Source organism: Lycium barbarum, chromosome 10 (assembly GCF_019175385.1).
Source record: "Lycium barbarum isolate Lr01 chromosome 10, ASM1917538v2, whole genome shotgun sequence".
Classification (NCBI taxonomy): Eukaryota; Viridiplantae; Streptophyta; class Magnoliopsida; order Solanales; family Solanaceae; genus Lycium; species Lycium barbarum.
This window is the reverse complement of record NC_083346.1, coordinates 117,576,583-117,597,417: the sequence shown is the minus strand read 5'-3', so window position 1 is coordinate 117,597,417 and position 20,835 is coordinate 117,576,583. Positions and strand designations below refer to the sequence as shown.

The 20,835-nt window shown below is 36.0% G+C and overlaps 1 protein-coding gene and 1 pseudogene across 1 annotated transcript; one reads left to right on the top strand and one right to left on the bottom strand.

Moving 5' to 3' along the window:
* Positions 1-1,518: 1,518 nt before the first annotated feature.
* On the top strand, positions 1,519-10,506 carry LOC132615340 (uncharacterized). The gene is made up of 4 exons (XM_060329924.1): positions 1,519-2,815; positions 7,590-8,161; positions 8,290-8,509; positions 8,958-10,506. The coding sequence occupies exons 1-4, from the start codon at positions 1,628-1,630 to the stop codon at positions 10,308-10,310; spliced, it is 3,333 nt and encodes a 1,110-aa protein (XP_060185907.1). The 5' UTR covers positions 1,519-1,627; the 3' UTR covers positions 10,311-10,506.
* A 3,021-nt stretch (positions 10,507-13,527) lies between these two features.
* On the bottom strand, positions 13,528-13,645 carry LOC132616247 (5S ribosomal RNA; annotated as a pseudogene).
* Between the last annotated feature and the right edge of the window lie 7,190 nt (positions 13,646-20,835).

The window sequence follows — 20,835 nt, the reverse complement described above, 5'->3', positions numbered from 1 at the left end:
GCCAAATTCCAACAATCATAATAATTTGCTTTCAAGACAAGTCTTACAACCGAAACCTCGGAAATTAATCAAAATTTGTGGTCAAAATCATAATTATCACGATAACTCAATGTTTTAGCAAGTCATGCCCAGTATTTAATAACAAATCACAGCAATTCACCCACATTTTACTTCAAGTTCTGACAAACCAAATATCGTTAAACGGTGACACTCGAACCGATTTGGCCATGAATTTCTTCCTACTCTCTGAATTTTTTTTTTGACTTTTTGAAAATCAAAACGTTTGGCTATAACATATTTATATTTGGAATTTTGAAAACACCTAAAAACCATGTTTATACTTTTTTCATTATCAGTATATTCAAACAACCAAATATTCTTTACAAAAGTTATAACCCAACACAACTCTATCTTCAATTCCAACATCAAAATTACAAATAAAGTGAAACATTACTTCCTTCGTCCCATTTTAAGTGTCTTACTTTCCTTTTTAGTTTGTCTCAAAAAGAGTAACTCTTCCTATATTTAGTTAGTTGAAAAATTAAATATCCTACATAGCAAATTTAAAACCACAAAATATAAAAAATATTTTAGTACATTACATACATTTTTAATTTAAGATTATAAGATTAAAAAATTTCTAATTATTTCTTAAAGTTCTTGCCGCTCATACTAAAACAAAAATAAAACGGTTCAGGAAATCGGAACCATTATGGTTAAAAACTAGTCAAGTCCAGCATTATATAGTCCCCTCAATGCGAAGTGCAACTCGGATCACTATATTTAACGGGAGCAGCCAATCAAATTCGAGAACAAAAGATCCAACGGTCCTCGTTTACTCAAACACGTCAACTTCATTTTTCACACACTCACTCTCACTCGTAACACCTTGTTTGGATGGTTGTCACCTATTATTTCATAGATACAATATTTATTTGATTGTTACTTTAATTTTATTGTATCGTTCATCATTACGTAATGACGGAAAAAAACTCATTTTATGTAACGACCAATTTAGTGTTATTGAGCAGTTACCTTATTTATTTTTTCTTAACTTATTATCTAATAATCATATTTTATTCTTTATCATATCTTTTTATCGTAGCTCTACACTGTAATATTAAGTAGCGACGAATAAATGATACAATCTATCAAACATTATATCCATCAAAACAATTGGTGAAGAAAAATATCCATAAAAATAATGCAATACTCCCTTCATTTCATAATAAGTGACATTTTAGGTTCATGCACACCTCTTGAAAAAGTGCTCATTTTTAGAAAATTAGGAATATTTTTACTAGCTTAATCCTAATTGATGTCTAGAAAAAAAAAGCTTAAAGCTTAATGATTCTTGATTATATAAATAAGGGTCGCTTATTGAAATCCTAAAACACTACTTATATTGAAACAAAATAAAAAGCCTAAAAAGTCACTTATTATGGAACGGAGCAGAGGAATAGTATACAAACAGTAACAGCCATCCAAACAAAGTGTTAGTCAGAACTCGTAACGCTCATACACATCAAATTCAGCTAAAGCCCTTACTACAAAGCAAATCAAAAACACAACACACTAATAACTCCGTTACAAATTTAACGGCGCCGGCAGATCGGAAAACCCGAAAATGTTACCGCCGGAGCTCCATCCACGGACTTTCCGTCCATATATATCCGCTTCCACTAGCGCACCTTCACTTTCCTCCACATCTTCCTTTAACGGCGTTGAACGGAACCCTAACTCCGTTAGATCTCGATTCTCACAACCAACAACGTTCCTTCACAACGCGCGTATCGCAATCGCGTTAGTTCCAATCGCCGCTTTCTTAATTGACTTAGGCGGTACACCTGTTATCGCTACACTTACATTAGGTTTAATGATAGCTTATATACTCGATTCACTAAGTTTCAAATCCGGTTCGTTTTTTGCTGTTTGGTTTTCATTAATCGTTTCGCAATTCGCTTTTTTCTTCAGTTCATCCATGTTTTCAACGTTTAATTCGGTTATCTTAGGGTTATTTGCTATATCAGTGTGTAGTTTGGGTAATTTTTTGATTGGTGTATGGATGTCACTTCAGTTTAAGTGGATTCAAATTGAGTATCCAACAATTGTGCTTGCTTTAGAGAGATTGTTATTTGCTTGTTGTCCGATTATTGGTTCGACGATTTTTACGTGGGCAACAGTATCTGCAGTTGGTATGGTTAATGCAGCTTATTATCTTATGGTGTTTAATTGCATTTTCTATTGGCTTTTTTGTGTACCGAGAGTATCGTCGTTTAAAATGAAGGAACACATGAGTTATCATGGGGGGAATGTACCGGATGATAATTTGATACTTGGACAGCTCGAGGGTTGTGTTCATACGTTGAATCTGTTGTTTTTTCCGTTGTTGTTTCATATCGCGTCGCATTACTCGGTTATATTTGTCTCGTGGGCGTCTATTTGTGATTTGTTTCTGCTTTTCTTCGTTCCGTTTTTGTTTCAACTGTATGCGTCGACGAGAGGGGGGTTATGGTGGGTGACGAAAAACGAGCATCAGTTGCAGAGTATTCGTGTGGTGAATGGAGCTATTGCTTTGTTTGTGGTTGTTGTTTGTTTGGAGGTTAGGGTTGTGTTTCATTCGTTTGGACGGTATATTCAAGTGCCACCGCCTTTGAATTACTTGCTTGTGACTATAACAATGCTGGGAGGGTCAGCTGCAGCTGGTGCTTATGCTCTTGGTATGGTTTCTGATGCTGTTAGCTCAATAGGATTCACTGCTTCGGCTGTCGTTGTAAGTGCTGCTGGAGCGATCGTGGTGGGGTTTCCTGTTCCGGTACGTATTTTGCGCAACTGTTCTTTTTAAAATTTACTTTTCTGTGTTTAATTTATATTACTTGATCAAAATCCCTTTTTATATTTCTGTTATTCATTCCCTTTCCATGTTACGATATGTTGTTTCTTGTGTTTCGATTATCTTATTTATTTGTGGTAGCTACTGTTTCTTTTTCTCAGACTGCTTTATCATGACTTTTTCTCTTTCGTTAGTTTCATTTTCATTTTGCTTTGAACTGCTTGTGCTTATCTGATCTTTTCTCGTCATGTTTTCTTTTGAGCCGAGGGTCTTTCGGAAACAGCCTCCTTATCTTCCGAGATAGGGGTAAGGAGATAGGGGTAAGGTCTGCGTGCACTTTACCCTCCCCAGACACCACATTGTGGGATTTCACTGGGTATATTGTTGTTGTATTCCTTTTCCGTGCTGCACTTTGTTATTTGACTTCCTCTGTTATTAAATAGTGAAGTTAGATTAGATTTGCCCCTTTGAACATGGTGTGAATTAGTTTTGGGTTGACAAAATTCTTTGTTGAAGGACTTCTATATTTACTGGTATTATGTTTGCACCTAAGGTGAATAGAGTGGTTAGTTTGTATTAGCCGGCAAGATTTAGTGTGGTTGGTGACTATAAATTCTTAAACTTTGCTAACTTTATTTTGTTTTAGATCTTCATTTATATGCGAAAATGACATGTAATGTGAGATAAACATGAAATATCCAAAGAATTTCAAGAAGACAAATCATAGTTCTCCTAGTTAGATGGGGCACCTTTGGGACGCTTGGTTGTGCTCTGATTTAGGAATCTCAAAGTTCAGTGATAATAACGTTGAGAGTGATGTTACATGCCTTTAGATGAGGGAGTGGCCCCTGGCTATAGTTTTTCATCCACATTGTATCTCCTTTATCTTAAGCTATAAATATTAATTAACTCAACTGGTGCCAATGTAAGATTAGCCGGTTGGATATGTGAATCTTCTTTATCTAGTCCCTATATTTGTTCACATTTTATTCCAATACCAAACAATTTCTTTTAAGAAGAATTAGGGATCCGCTAGAATGTAAGGTTCTCTAAGTCTGACACTTTTTTCTACATTGACATACAAATTTCCACATTGATACAAATCTCTAACCCTGACCAGAGAGGTACCAAACAAACATTAAACCTAATGTAAGTGTTAAAACAACTCAGTTTGGATCTCCATGAGTTGGTATTATCTAAATCGGATATGTGAATTTTTTATATCTAGTCCCTTTTCACGAGCCCATCTTATTCTAATACCAAATAATTTTACTTTAGACAAAGTGTGTATCGTCTAAAATGTAAGGTTCCATAACTATAAGTCAAACTTCTCTATAATGGCGTCGTTTGTTCTGATATTTTTTGGCTGAAAGATCAGTTCCACCGAAAATATAGCTGTTATAGTGAAATGTTGTTATAGAGCATGGCTGTTATAGATAGGTTTGACTGTACAAATCTCTACATTGGCATGAATCTCTAATATGACAAAATGAGATACCAAACAAGCACTAAACATAATGTAAGTGTGAATACAACTTAGTTTGTAATCTCAGTGAGTTGGTAGTACCCAAATCATTTGCTTCCATCATGTAATATTCATAGTTTATTTATTGATTCCAAGAGATTGTAGGTTTACTGAAGCACCTTCATTCATTTTAGGGCGAACTTAAGACCGATGCGTTTGTAGGTTTATGTAGAGCATGGACAAACCATCTTAGATGACAATCTTTTATTCTACCTCCATTAGTGTTACTTGTACCATCCATCAGATATGAATTTTGCTAATTTTCAAGTACATTCTCTCAATAGAAATTTGTCTAGCACAGTAATCTTAAACATCCGCACTTTTACGACCTTTAAGGCACATGTACTCTCATAAAAACATTGTTAGGTTTATGGAGCTCTTTCTTTGGAGCTAACAAAGAAGACAACAATGGCAGATTTTGTTAAACATGTGGGGGCCACAGTTACACTTAACTTTTTTTTTTTCCGCAAATCTGTTAGGTTTAGGGTAAAGGACCAAAATGAACACCTTTTGTTATACATTAAGGACCATTTCAATCAAGTGGGATATATCAGGGAACAAATAAAGTAACACCTATACATTAAGGACCATTTTGATCGTTTTCTCTCGTACAATCATTTTGCAGAACTTTCATTTTATTGGATTTCTTCCTATTGTATTACCACACCCACAATGCTCCATTTGACCCTTTTTTTGTGTTACATCTTCATCTCTCATTGCCAATTTCTGGAACTAAGGCCGGATACAGGAATTGTTTGTATTAGGCACCATAACCGTATCTAATTTCTTGTTGCCCTTCTTATGTGGGCTAAACTTGTAATGCATTTATTTTGTCAAATGTTCATGAGGTGAGGGTTGCCGAAGACTATATAAGGAGAGAACAACTCATTCCCTGACCAATTTGAGATAGTTAGCACCTCCAGCCCAACACCAGGTCTGGACATCTTGGCAAGATAATTAGGTAAAACAGTGATAGAGATAGGTCTGCCTCTGACACCATGTAACAAATATTGATCTAGGGCCTACCACAATCGCAAAAACTAGCTCATGAGGTGAGGATTGTTCAAGATCATATCAAGAGATAACAACTCATTCCCTTGATCACATTGTAAAATTGTCTCTATGTGACCTATAGGTGATGGTTCGAACTGATGAATTGGCCAAATATGTCTGCGGCTGGGTAGACTGCTTACAGATACTCTCTTGAGATGCAGTTCTCCCGGGGCTCTACGTGAAAGGGGATGCTTCGTGCATTCGGGCTGCCTTTTCCCTTGACCACGTGGGACACTAACACCTAATATTGACATTCTTAACAATGTCTTCAATGAACTTGTGATTTCATGGTTAATTTTGAATCTTAGATCCTGCATCCAATTGGTGTATTGCTCTTGGATAATATTTGCTGCTGTATCCCCCCCCCCCCCCCCCCCCCCAACCACCCCCCCTTCCTTTTTTTGGGAGAAACTGGTACTGTACTGTATCTTTCCCTTTTTCCATGCTAGATTTGGTTGTAGGAGGCTTAAGGCATATTTATTTGGACCAGATTAGTTGCCTTTGTTTTGCAAGGACACTGTCAGCATCAAATACCTACTTGTGAAGCTTTAGGTCCTTAACTCCTAATTCAAGAACTTTAGGAGGATGTAAATGTTTTATTTTTTATTTTTATTTTTGATAAACCAAATATCAATCTTGTCTTGCGCCAAGACTGTCAAAAAGTAAGTACACGGTGTATAAGTGGCTAAACACATATATCAATCAATCCATCCCCATCCTTTACACGTGGGTATCTTTTGTTTACGCCAAAAAAGTAGATGAAATAAGAATTTTTTTCGTTCGATTTTTCAATCTTGTCACTATTGAGAAGCAATCTTTTATTTTTTAGGAAGTCGTCGAATTGGATGTTTCAGTGATCTTCTTGCTAGTCTTTTTAACAGATGCTATATTTGCTAATGAAAATGTCAGTAATAAGAGGGTTTTGTTGCTGGGTTTAACTTATATTTACCTTCTTGATTGAGTTGGTATATTGACCTTTTATCAGCCCAGGGACAGGTCAATTCTTAAAAAGAAAAGTGTCTAAGTTTTGAAAGCAAGAGTCTTCTCCTTTAGGCACACAATGAATCCTATGGTGTAAAAGCCAGAGATAACTTAGTTTCAATGTCTATCCATGGTATATCTAATTTTTGCTAGAATTTGAAGCAAGTGTGAAATTAAGCATATATTATTTTTAAGACCGAGAAATCCTTTTAGGGCTAATTGTTAGGACCAATCCCAACCTTTGAAACTTCGGGATAATGGGCCCGCCCCGCTACCATGAGAATGAACATATTTTCATGTTTACATACTGGATGTCCTTGTAGAAGGTAAATTTTAATGCTTCGTTATTTTAAACTTGATATATACTATGTATGTTAATACATGTGGTTTTGTTCTGTTTGGTTCAATATTCTTCGATTTCGTGTATAAAATTAAAGGCCAAGTATTCAGTACAATTACAAATTTATATATGAACCTACAGTTTAATTAAGAAAGACCTAAAACAGTGGTTTGGTTTGGTCGTTCCTTTTCTTTATCCCCTTCAATTGTTGCGCCGACATATCTGCTGTGTATTTTAAAACCAAGTTGATGAATGTAAGTGAACCAAAAAAGCAAAAAAGGATAGCACTCATAGCTCAGTCTCACAAAAAAAAAAAAAAAAAAAAGGTAGAAGAAAGTAAAAAAACGATAACCTGGGTTCACTAATTAGTGGCAGAACTACCCTAAGACTGCACAAAATTAAACCCAAGACTGCACAAAATTAAACCCAAGGCTAATCCTGTGAGCTTGAAATGAAAAGGTAAGCAATCATTTTGGCGAGATCTTGGTGATCAGACTGTAAAAAAAGACTTTCCTTGTGGATCTTTGCCATATAATTATTAAAAATGTATTTTTGAAAAGTTGAGCCGAGGGTCTACCAGAAACAACTTCTCTATCCCACAAAGGTAGGGGTAAGCTCTGTGTACATCCTACCCTCCCAGATCCCACTTGTGGGATTACACTGGGCATGTTGTCATCGTTGGATATTTGAAAAGTTTCACACATTGAAATAGCATAAAGATTGTTGCTTGAATGTGTCTGAGAAGCTCACAGGCATTAGTCCACGTTTCTGTGATTCATACGTTTGACTTATTCTTAACCAGTGAAGAACCAAAAAAATATTTGACATATGTTGATGATCTTTACTTCAATATGCAGTTTGTTCCACTCCCGGCAGTAGCAGGATTTTATTTGGCTCGTTTCTTCACGAAGAAAAGTGTCTCATCATACTTTGCTTTTGTTGTGCTTGGAAGCTTGATGGTTATATGGTTCGTGATGCACAATTACTGGGATCTAAATATTTGGATGTCAGGCATGCCTTTAAAATCCTTTTGCAAGCTCATTGTTGGTAGTGTTATCCTGGCAATGGCCGTTCCTGGTTTGGCTATCCTCCCAGCCCAATTTCGTTTTCTGACCGAGATTGATTTGATTGGCCATGCTTTGCTGCTATGCTATATTGAAAATCGTTTCTTTAGTTACTCTAGCATTTACTACTATGGGTTGGAGGATGATGTGATGTACCCAAGTTACATGGTAGTCATAACTACTTTTATTGGTTTGGCGGTTGTGAGGAGACTTTCCGCGGACAACCGCATTGGCTCAAAGGCTGTTTGGGTCCTAACTTGCTTATACTCCTCAAAGCTGGCTGTGCTTTTTATCACTTCTAAGGGAGTTTTGTGGGTGTCAGCTGTCCTCCTGCTGGCTGTTTCTCCTCCCCTGCTTCTTTACAGGTGTCTCCCTGATCCAGATTGATGTTGCCCTTGCCTCCCCTCAACACCACCCCAAGAAAAAAACAAACCCCACATATACTAAAAAGATTGTGTTCCCTTTTCAGATTTCTAATCTGTTTTTCTTGCAGGGATAAGTCAAGAACTGCCTCAAAGATGAAACCTTGGCAAGGTTACGCTCATGCTGCTGTTGTTGCTTTATCAGTTTGGTTCTGTCGTGAAACAGTATTTGAAGCTCTTCAATGGTGGCATGGTAGACCTCCTTCTGATGGTTTGCTTTTAGGCTCCTGCTTCCTCTTGACGGGATTGGCTTGCGTTCCGATTGTTGCACTTCACTTTTCACATGTTATGGTATTCCCTCCAATTAATTTGTTGCTTTGTTCGTTCCTTTTAAAAAACTATTGGTGATTAGATCAGTGTTTATTAATAGAATAAAATCTATTACCCTAAAAGGAAATGTGCTTAACATGTTGATTTTCTGTTCTGAACCGTCTTAAAGAGAGAGAATTTCTTTTACCATAATTACAGATCGAGACTGTTTGCTTACACATGCCCATTCTCTGTTGGTCTGCTACTCCTTATTTGGGTAGCCTAGTTAATGTTATTTGTTTGCCCTTAACTGTTCTTCAAACATTGGTCATAGAATAGGGATACTTCATACTTATATTACAAACATGTGGAAGTGCAACAACCTGATAAATGTCCTCTTGTTTTGCGTAGAAGACCAGTTTTTCTATTCGCTTTAGTTGGAGATGTTGACTGGATTCAAGTAATTAAGAGATTCTTCTTTTTATTGCAGTCTGCAAAGAGATGCTTGGTGCTGGTGGTTGCAACAGGTTTGTTGTTTATCCTGATGCAGCCACCAATCCCCTTGTCATGGACATACCACTCGGACGTAATCAAAGCTGCTCGTCAATCTGCTGATGACATTTCTATTTATGGCTTCTTCGCAACAAAGCCTACGTGGCCCTCATGGTTGCTTATTGTTGCAATTCTGCTCACTCTGGCCTCTGTTACATCCACCATCCCCATTAAATATGTCGTTGAATTACGGACATTTTATGCCATTGCTATAGGCATTTCTCTTGGAATTTACATATCAGCAGAATATTTTCTCCAGGCTGCAATCCTCCACGCTCTCATCGTTGTCACCATGGTCTGTACTTCAGTATTTGTTGTTTTCACTCACTTCCCATCTGCTTCAAGCACAAAGCTTCTGCCATGGGTATTTGCACTTCTTGTGGCTCTCTTCCCTGTGACATATTTGTTGGAGGGCCAAGTTAGAATAAATAAAAGCATCCTTGGAGATAGTTCAGCCCAAGATATGGGGGAAGAAGACAGCAAATTGGTAACCCTTCTGGCTGTTGAAGGCGCAAGGACTTCCCTTCTTGGCTTATATGCTGCAATCTTTATGCTTATTGCGCTTGAAGTAAAGTTTGAGCTGGCTTCGCTGATGCGAGAAAAGGTAACAGATAGGAGTGGAGTTAGACACAGCCATTCAGTTCAAAGTAGCTCTACTATTGTTCCCCCGAGATTAAGATTCATGCAGCAACGCAAAGCCTCTGCTGCTCCAAGTTTTACAATCAAAAGAATGGTTGCTGAGGGTGCCTGGATGCCTGCCGTTGGTAATGTTGCCACGATCATGTGCTTTGCTATATGCCTGATCTTGAACAACTATCTCACTGGTGGTTCAAACCGTTCTATTTTCTTCTTGGCACCGATCTTGCTGCTACTTAACCAGGATTCTGATTTTGTTGCGGGTTTTGGGGACAAACAGAGGTACTTCCCTGTTGTAGTTGTTATCTCTGCCTACTTGGTGCTAACTACCCTGTATAGCATATGGGAAAACATATGGCATGGGAATGCAGGGTGGGGATTAGATGTGGGAGGTCCAGATTGGTTTTTCGCGGTCAAGAATTTGGCACTTCTCATACTAACATTCCCAAGTCACATCCTTTTTAATCGCTTTGTCTGGAGCTACACAAAACAGGCCGACTCTATGCCATTGCTGACAATACCTCTTAATTTGCCATCAGTTTTGATGACAGATATCATCAAGGTTAAGATATTAGGACTCCTTGGAGTTATATATTCTTTAGCCCAGTATCTGATCTCTAGACAACAATATATTTCAGGAATGAAATATATTTAGACAGACATCAAAATTTTGTACTATATGTTCTTGAAATTTTCAAGTGAGGTATGGAAATTAAAGATTTTCTTGCCATTGAAAATTTGTCTGTTATTTGATGGATTGTATGTTCCCTTGGGTTCCGTATGTTGTTCCAATTATGAGTTCGATCTCATATGTGATTAATCAGTTGATGGCATCAAGAATTTTCTTGTGATATAGCTCTGGATGACTGGTGAAAATCTTCGTGGTTTACTGTCGAGTTCTATTGACATACACGACTATTCTATTTTTATTTTTATCTTAATTACGAGTAGAGGCAATGAAAGTTAAATTCATACCTATTATGCGGCAGTGGGAGACATCCACCGGTATCACTGGACCGTATGCATCGGTGCTAATGTTGCTGTGGATCTTTTCAGTTTTTTTTTTTCTGTGTCATAGATATGCCAAATTTTTAGAACTTTCAGTTCTTGTAGATGATAGTGTGAAAGCTTAAAGGTATGTTTATATTGTTGTAGCGAAAATTGGAGATATTAGATGGCAGAAATGAAGAATGAGTCGGATAAAGATCGTTTGTCATATTTGTGAAAGTTACTTGAAACTTGTTCGTCTTGTCTCCATTGCTTTCATTTGAAGCAGACATCGTATCCACCTGAGTAACCTTTGAAACATAAATAGCAATATAACTTTTGGAACTTCATAACAAAATCTGAAAAATGTTAATAAAGCATTTCGTTGGGAAACAAATTTTGCATAGTAAATTAAACTCAAAAGTAATCATCATATAAATAAGGGAAAATGTGCAAATATACTTCTCAACTTTTGCAATTTAGAGTAGATACCTTAGTTAAAAAAGTGGTGTATACATACTTCTGCCGTTACATAATGGTGCAAATATACCCTTTTTGCTAATTGTTTTTTTGTAAAAATTATTTAGCTTATTTTTTAATTCTTAAAAAAAATGTCACGTGGCTTTAAAAAAAAAGTCAACTCATTTTTTTTTGAGTGGACATACTTTTCTAAAGCCACATGGTAGTTTTTTTTTTCTGGTGGGTCGAGTCTGATTCGTTTAAAAAATGGATAGAATTATTTTTTTAAGTCGCGAAGATATTTTTTTAAAACGAACCAGACCCGACACACCAGAAAAAAATTACCATATGGCTTTAGACAAATATATTTATTAAAAAAGTGGGTAGATATTTTTTTAAAGCCATATGTCATTTTTTTAATTAAAAAATAAACTAAATGATTGAAAAAAAAATCCGTCAGCGAAAAGGATATATTTGCACCATTTTGTAACGGAGGTATATATACACCACTTTTTTAATAAGCGGTATATTTGCTTTAAATCAAAAGTTGAGGGTATATTTGCACCTTTACCCTACGAAAGAAAAGGGACAGCCTAATGCACTAAACTCCTGTTATGTGCAGGATCCGGGAAAAGATTGAACCACAAGAATATTGTACGCAACCTTATTCTGTATTTCTGCTGTAATCATCATATAATTGATCATGATAACATTTAGCATATCTAAAACTATTAACGCATGCATATGCAAGGTCATAATCCTTGAGTTCTTCTAAAATCACGCACTTCTTCAATAGAAAATGAGAAATTTGCAGGATTGTCCTTCGCTGGGGTGGTCTTTAATTTTTGTCCCTCAATTTGGTAGTCTTTAATTTTTATTCTCTGTCTTTGCAAATTCCGCCTTAAGTTAGAATTTTAGTTAAGCATGGACAGATTTGCAAAATTCTGCCTTAAGACGGAATTTTCAAAGGCAGAGGACAAAAGTTAAAAACCACCAATTTGAGGGACTAAACTTAAAGACCACCAATTTGAAGGACAAAACTTAAAGACCACTGAAGGGCAATCCGCGCAAAAAAAAGATGGAAAATCATGCTAAGTTAGAGATATCTTATTACATGTGTTCCAATTTATGTGAAGGAGTTCGGAGTATGAACATTAAAATATTTAATTTTGAATATGAATTTGGATATAGATTGTTCAAAATTCTTAAAATAAAATTTATATATTTGAAGCTTATACGAAAAGTATTACGAGTAACATAATGATTCGGAATATTTTAAAAAAGTTTGAGAAAATTATAATAACAAAATATTTGACTCTCCAAACAGTAACACCTCACGAAGTATTAGTTATCTTACGTCAGTCACAATCTCTTTAGTTGCTTTATGTGGGATTTGGCTCCACTCATTTCCCCATCTCACGTGGATGTGTGACACTTGTTCGATGTAAAAGTCAAAGGTCCAAACTTATTTAATTAAACTAGTGTCCTAATCATAACTAATGAATATATATTTCCGTTTAAATTCATTGACATACACGACTATTCTATTTTTTATAGAAAGGAGAGACAATAAGAATTGAACACATACCTATTACGCTGGAGTGGGACACTTCCAATGGCATCATTAAACTGATAGCTTTAGTGCTATATGCATGGCATTTGTTAATGTTGCTTATAGATTTTATTTTTCAGTTTTTTGTGTCGTAGAAATGCCAAATTGTTAGATTCTTTTTTAGGTCTCTTGAAGTTGATAATGTGAAAGCCTAAAGGTGTGTTTATATTGTTATAGCAAAAATTGGAGATCTTAGATGGCAGAAATGAAGAGTATTGAGTCGGATAACCATCGTTTGCCATATTTATGTGCTGTGAAAAATGCTTCAAACTTGTTCATCTTTGTTTTCATTTTCTTTCATTTGAAGAAGATGTTATATCCACCTTAGTAAGCTGCGAGACATAAATATCAATATAACTTTTGAAATTTCATAAGAAAAATGTTAATGAAGTACACAAATTCAGATTAATCGGATCAGTCACTTTCAAATATCATATGCATAAAGCAAAAAAGATTATATGTATTTAATTTGCCTGAATTGATCTAAACAACTTTAGATTACAGTAGAAAGTTGATTTAGTTGAAAGCAGAATGTCAGGAACATGAACAAATTTCAAGAATATTACAAGAAGATTAAGATCATGCAATAAATAGCAATTTATCCTATTTCCAGTAACTGAAAGTAAAAATCTATTCTTCCCTTCCTCAGGTCCTGGCTTCATTTGCCTCCTACTATTACCATGACACTTACAAGATTAGAACTTATCAAAAACAATGCTTAAAACAATGAGAAAATGGAATTTTCTTTCTTTTTTCCCCTTTGTTAAGGAACAACTAAAATATGGTTTCTGAGGTAGGCTCTTTTTTACTTTTTGGGATGCAACCCGAGGACTTCCTAGGGGTCAACCATCCGAGTACTACTCTCGTCCAAACATGCTTAACTGCGGAGTTCTAATGGGATCCTGTCCATTAGTGCTGGTATAATCTGATCCAGGCCCTTTCTCACTTTGTCGGTCAATCCCAACCGTCGATCTGTACTTATAACAATGTGCTGCATAAAGAAAAGCAGCGAAATTGATGAGACTCATGATAGTGAGGAGCCAATATAAGTAGTCGAATCTTCCAGTGTTAATATTCTGGGATAGCCACGATTCTCGTCTTTCGCCTTTCCCCCCGGTGACCGACTTGACAATGCTGTTCAAAATTGTGGCTGCAAAGCAACCTAGTCCACCAGCCACAGCAGCATAAGCTGAACCAATACTTCTCATTGCATCAGGTGCCTCTTCATATAGAAATTCAAGTAATCCCACTATGCAAAAAACTTCAGCTATTCCAATTAGGCAATACTGAATTAGTAACCAGTAGGCACTAAGGTCAGACATAGGAGTCAAAAAACTAGCCTCATAACCATGCTGTATTGCATAAGTTCTCCGGTACCTGTTGTTTTTTTAAAGGATGGTGCAACACAAAAAGATTAAAAATGATTGAAATTGTCTCTTAATTTTCATTAAGCATGGAGGACTTTAAATAGCCAACTTTAAAACAGAAAATATGCAGAATAAAGTTCAAAAACCTAACATATCTCAACTAGACTTATCTAACTAAATTTAACTTTTAATTTAAACGAAGACTCCTACAACTAAGCTACTTAGGACCCATTGGGCCACAAAAATTATTCACTTTTTTCCTGAATAATTTTTCACTTTATTTGAAAATCAGTGTTTGGTCATGAAAATTTCAAATCCAACATGAAGTTGTATTTCAAATAGCTTATAACCTGTTTTCCAACTCACTTTTCACTTTCGTAGTTGTATTTAAGTATATTCAAATATGAACATTCTTCCAAATATTTTTTGCAAAAAGTATAACCAAGCACAACTCCAACTCTATAAATTCCAAATAAAGTGAAAAATATCTGGAATCTATGGCCAAACGTCCTACTTACACAAAAACTCCTACAACTAAGCTACTTATTATTCTAGTAAATCAGCAGTAACAAAAGCAAGTATTCAACAATACCTCTCGAAGACACCAGCCCACGCCACTGAGAGGATAGAGACCGCCAAGCCAATGCCAACCCTCTGGAGCTGAGAAGCACCGTGGGGGTTGCCGGTGATCCGCCTGGATATTGGAACGAACACGGAGTAATAAAGGGAGAGCAGGAGGAATATGCTGAGGCCGGGAAAGACTGGCATGCAGGTGACAGGAAGTTTTAAATGTCCCATGTGAGTGTTCAATGTGTAGGCTTGTTGGACAGATAGAGTCAAGTACTCCGTTAGGATCACGCTCAGCATTATTGTGCATGCTGGAACTGGAATAAGTTTTATCAGGATTTTAACTTCTTCTACTTGAGTCACGGTGCAAAGCCGCCAAGGATTGGCAGTGTCATCTTCCTTTAGTTGCAGTGCTGCTTTGTCCAAACATCTGCATTGAACATACATTATATAGTGGAGGAAATCAGGACTAGTCCGAGTGTCGTATCACACATGGTACTACGTGTTGAAAACTTAAGTAAATAAAGGTGAGTTCTATCTAACAACTTAAGTTTTTACATGAGACGGTCACACAATCCAACAATATGAATGTCGACAATATGTCTCAGGATATTATAGAAATAAAACAGATAGCTGCATTATCTCTAAAAGATTTGCAGAAAATCAGTTTATGAGTAGCTAAATTTAGGAAGTTCAAATAGTTAAAGAGTCTGTGGGCTTGAATTGAGGAGTTAGTTTCCACTTTGTTTGTGATTTGGTTTTGCAGATAAGTTAGTAGCATATTTTTGATTCTCAGTTAGGAATTGAAGCTATAAATGTATGTTTTTGAGTTATTAATAAAATATTTACCTTTGAGTTTTGACTGCATAGCCAGGATTTTTCTCTTATACCTTCTCTGTCATTTCCCTAAATTTCGTTGTTGAAAACCAACATGAAAAGAAGTGAAAAAAGGAGCAACCCTTGAAATTTACCTGAAATCATCGGTATGAGCTATCTTGTTGCTGCCCTTGATAGCAGATCTTTTACCAGGAAGTTCATACAAGCCCACAAACTCACTGCTTTGGAATGAAACATTCCTCTTGCGAAAGGCAGCAATAAGAACTTGGGCCACACGCGTAAGAGGACTACCTCCGGGCAACCTATGCCTATACAGAGGAGTACCAGCAAAGAACAATAGGTTGGAAAGGCCCATAGCAATTGCCAATGACCCAAAAGCAGCGCCCCATCCATGTTTCATTTGAATATACACGACTGCTGTGAATGCCACAATCGCCCCAACTGTGACCGATAGGTAAAAGAAGTTGAAAAACCTGTCCAAATGTGACCTATAGTTTCTGCTTCTCTCATCGAATTGATCAGCCCCGAATGATGAGACACAAGGCCTTATTCCTGCTGCTCCGAATCCCGTTAGGTATAACACTGTGTATAAGTACATCATTTGCCAAGATTTCGCAGGTTCACAGTTGCCAAGAAGAAGCGCAATCTGATCACACTGATCCTGATTTGGCATAAATACCTTTATGGTTGCTAATAACGTTATTCCTGTTAATCCCTACATAACCATAAAGAAGTAAGTAGCTGTGATGATATTCACTTGAATGAAGTATTCATATCAGGGGCTGAGCTAGGTTGTAACAAGGGGTTCAATTGAATCCCCTTCACTCAGAAATGACATTGACTAAATAAGGAAATAACATTTTTTTTTGTTTTATATGTATACAGTCAAACCTCTCTACAACAACCATTTGTCCCGATATCTTTTGGCTGCTATAGCAAAATACTGTTATAGATAACTTATAATATAATCGGTTCCACAGAAAACATGGTTGTTATATGGAGGATGGTTGTTATAGAGAGGTCTGACTATATATTATCCCTTTGACATAATACAAAGGGGTTGAAATACTACTTTAGGCCACAGGTTCAAATCCTAAATATGACATTATGGTAAATTTTTTGAATCCCCTTAGTTATATGAATTCCTTGCTCGGCCACTGGATCAAATACTAAATAATCAAATTAAATCATTGATTATTACCGCAAGATAAATGGTGGTAAAGATAGCAATAGTCCAGTATCTACCAAGGTAAGCGTCAGCGATGAAACCACCCAACACGGAGGATGCTTGTGATATGCCCAAGAAATTGTTAACAGCATTGGCGGAGCTAGAGAAAGGCCGGTGCATAACATAGAACATGAAGGCCACCATGTTGACAGATAGGCCAAAATAAGCCATTCTCTCTGCCATTTCATTTCCAAATATGAACAAGGCAGCTATCCATCCACCTGTTTTGGATATATCTGGAATAGGCTTCCCGTGGATATTCACGGGAGTAGCTCCTCCTATTCCGCCACTATAACCACGTCCAAAAGCGGTTCTTCTATCATCCGATTCGAGGAAGTAGATTCCGAGCTTTTTTGTACCCCGTCTCGAATCAGAAGAATTCGCTCCTAATTGAACTTCAGGTGACTTGATTTCCCTCTCTTTACCTCCCATCCTTGTAACTCTACAAGCTCCCTCCCTTGGCCTTGATCATACACACTTCATATACACCAATTGAAGCTGAAAAGGAGAAAGATGGTAAGGAATTATTATGTCAAGATTTGGGAAGAATTAGTTGAATAACATCCTAAAAAGATTGCCTCCATGTTTGCCTAGAGTTCAAAGTATAACAAATTCAGGATCTAGATTCGGTGGATTCATGAGTGCAATTTTATTCTGTGTAAACATCTCAAAGTTTTATTCGCATATGGATATAGTTCGAGTTGAATAACATCCTACTAAGATTTCCTCCATTGCCTAACGTCAAATGTATGCATAACGCGAATTTAGGATCAGATACGTGTGATCTTATTCTGTATAAACATTTTGAAGTTTTTTCTACATATCTATGTAGTTCGAGCTGAAGCAATGGATTCAGTTGAATTACAAAACCGCCCTAGAGCCGCCTCTGAACATATCTGAACATAAACATGCAGTTAAAACCTTAGGTGAACATGTTACAACTTAAATTTTTTTCATCTCCTTAGAAACTTCAAAACTTACAATCTTGGGACTGAGGCATAGTTGTAAAAAATTCAAGACATACTTGACAACTCTATAAATAGTGTCATATATAGGAAAGTAAACAAAATGGCTGTAATAATTTGTAGAAATTTGGTAGAGAAGTTTTAACACTTCCTTGCAACGTACTCGAATAACTTGAGAGAAACACTTTGAGTTGCTAATCCAAGGTAAGTAACATACCTTGGATTAGTAAGTAACACCTTATTCTATATAAACATTTCAAAGTTTTTGCCGCATATCTATTATAGTTCAAGCTGAAAACAATGAGTTCAGTTGAATGTGTACATATAGTTAAAACCTGATGTGAACATGTTACCACTTACCTTTTTATCATCTGATTAGAAACTTCAAGACTTACAATCTTTGGGTTTAGGGTATGTATCGGACTCCACAAAAATGTTTCCGCACCCATCGGATCCTCCAAAAATACACTATTTTTGGAGGATCCGACACTCAGCCGGAGACATTTTTGACGAGTCCGAGCAACATAGGAATTAGGCATAGTTGTTGTAGAAAATTCAAGGCTTGCTTGAAAACTCTATAAATAATGTCATATACAAGAAAGTAAACAAAGGCTCTAATGATATATACAAATTTGGTAGAGAAGTTCTAATACTTCCTTGCAACACACTTGAAATGCTTGAGAGAAACACTAGACTAATGAAGGCAGAATATTTTTTCCCCTAGAGCTCAATCTCTAAATAGATACAATTGAGACATGCATCACTTACAAGATCACAAGATAAAAAATTATAAATCCTCAAACAAAGATTTTGAATATAGTTCTAAATTTTCTTGAAGAATGTGAGAAGCAAAATAGTATAAGTGACAAGTAATATACCTTGGACTAGCAACTAACAGTGTTGAAGATTTTGACTAACATTTAGAGTTGGAGAAAAGTCCAAGTAGTGATGGCTTAGGAAAGTTGGAGAGTAGTGATAAAACCAAAGATTGTTGAGTCATCTTTTTCAGGACAGATAAGAAATTAAAGCAGAAGAGGACTAAATATGTATTGCCAGTTTGTTAGGTAGCTAGAAAGTAAATGTACTTCTCCATCAATTCATTTATTGAGGCTATATTTGAATGATTTATGAGTGAACACTTACTATTTTCTATTCCATTATATAATTATAAGCATTATAAATGCAAGTCCTATAAGAATATTAAATATAAGTAATGTCACCATGTGTATACGCAATACATCACAGTGGTACGCATAAGCTGAGGCGGACTCGAGATTTAAATTCGACAAATCCAATCTTTAAAATTTTTAGTACTAAACTTATTGTATTTTTAAATTATGAATTCAGAATCTAATATTTATTGAATTTTGTGATTTTTGAATTTATATTTATGCTTCAAGTCTAAAACATTGGATTCAGTTGACTCCGTAGCTCAAAGGTTCCATCCGCCACTGTGTATAAGAATAGAGTTTAAGTTTATATATTTTTTAAAACCATTACATTTAAATTGACTTACAAATTCTTCATAGTAACCTGATGTACTAACTTAGAAGGGTTATAATTTGTTGTAGTCAATTAAATTACACTGATAACGGAGAATAGTGTACAGTCTTACCTCTCTATAAAAGTCATTCTTTATAATAACATTTCACTATGACAATCAAGTTCGTATAATATACTCTCTATAACAATAGTTTACTATAGTAGCTAAAAAATATTCAAACAAACGCCACCATTATGAAAAAAAGTTTGACTTTATAACTTAAGTTCAGAAGAATAAGAAGGCAAAAAAGTAGGAATGCAAATTAAATGAGGGGATCATACCGCCCCAACCAACACATGGATCATTTATTAAGCCAAAACAAGTCAGCAAGCAGTAAGCAATTGTCCCACTCATTTATTGCTTCTTTTTTTGGCTGAAGATTTATTGCTGTTTTTTTCCAAATACAGGTGGTAGTTCCCTACTTCATCATTCTATTGGACTGTTGGGCTTTCAGCCCAATGCTAAAGGCCCACCCAAGTTGTAGACTGTAGGCCCACCTGGTGCCTGACCTTTCAAGTAGAAATTTCACCAAGTAACCAGTTTTAGGACCGCTATTAAAGTTTTATTCAGTACTTGTACATTATTTATTATTTAGTCATAATTTAAAAAAGGGGTCAGAGACCATGCATCCTGAAGTTCAGCTTTTAAGTTTAAAACTTGGATACTATGAATTTCGTGAAGTTAAGTTTCTTAGCTCAAAACTCCAGGATCCTAAAGTTCAATTTTTCAGTTTAAAACTTCAATATACTGTATCCTGACGTTCAGTTTTTCAATTCAAAAATCCTGAAATTGAAAAATAAGCACAATTAAGGAGTTTCAAATTTTTATAGGTGAAGTTTCACATGTAAATTTGAAATTCCATGACAATGACTATTTTTCAATGACAAGATTGAAAAGTGGAGGGGTTTATCCAGACCCATTTGCCGGAATATCACATAGTATGTGTAAGGTTATTTTTTTATACGAATATCTATTAGATGGTTTTTTTTCCTAGCAAATATATAGTAGATGATTAATCCGCTTGAGTAGGAGTTGACCTTCCCATTCCCAGAATTTGACTGGAATACCATGGCTGTTGGTGTTAAATGCAAAACAATGGTACGATTGTGTTTCAGCCAGTTTCTCTTGAACATTATGAACACTATAGTTGTATAGTTGTCTTACCGCAGTTTGTGCATTGTTCAAGTCCTCATAACCTCTGTTTCTCTTTAACATTACTGTAGTACTTTTCTTAAGATCTTCATTTGACGAGAGAAAAAAAAAACTAAATCTCAATCCTGTTTCTGTTCCCTTTTGCTGCACCAGCAGAGGAGGGAGGTGCATTGAAGAGATCAGTAGAGCCAATGCTGGAGAATCTTTAATCCCTTCGTCGAAAAGTTACACTGTATATACAATGTCAATATTATTTTTTAGGCATATATAGTAGATGTTGAATCCCCTTAGCTTCTTCGTATGTTTACTTCTTTATTTTTAAATTCCCATAGCGAAAATTCTAGCTCCACCACTACATGAGACACTCATAGCTAGTTAATTAGTAAGTGATTTGTTCTTGGAATAATACTTGATAAGATTTTCAAGTCTGCAACTGTAAAATTTTGAAAACCAGTCTCCAAAA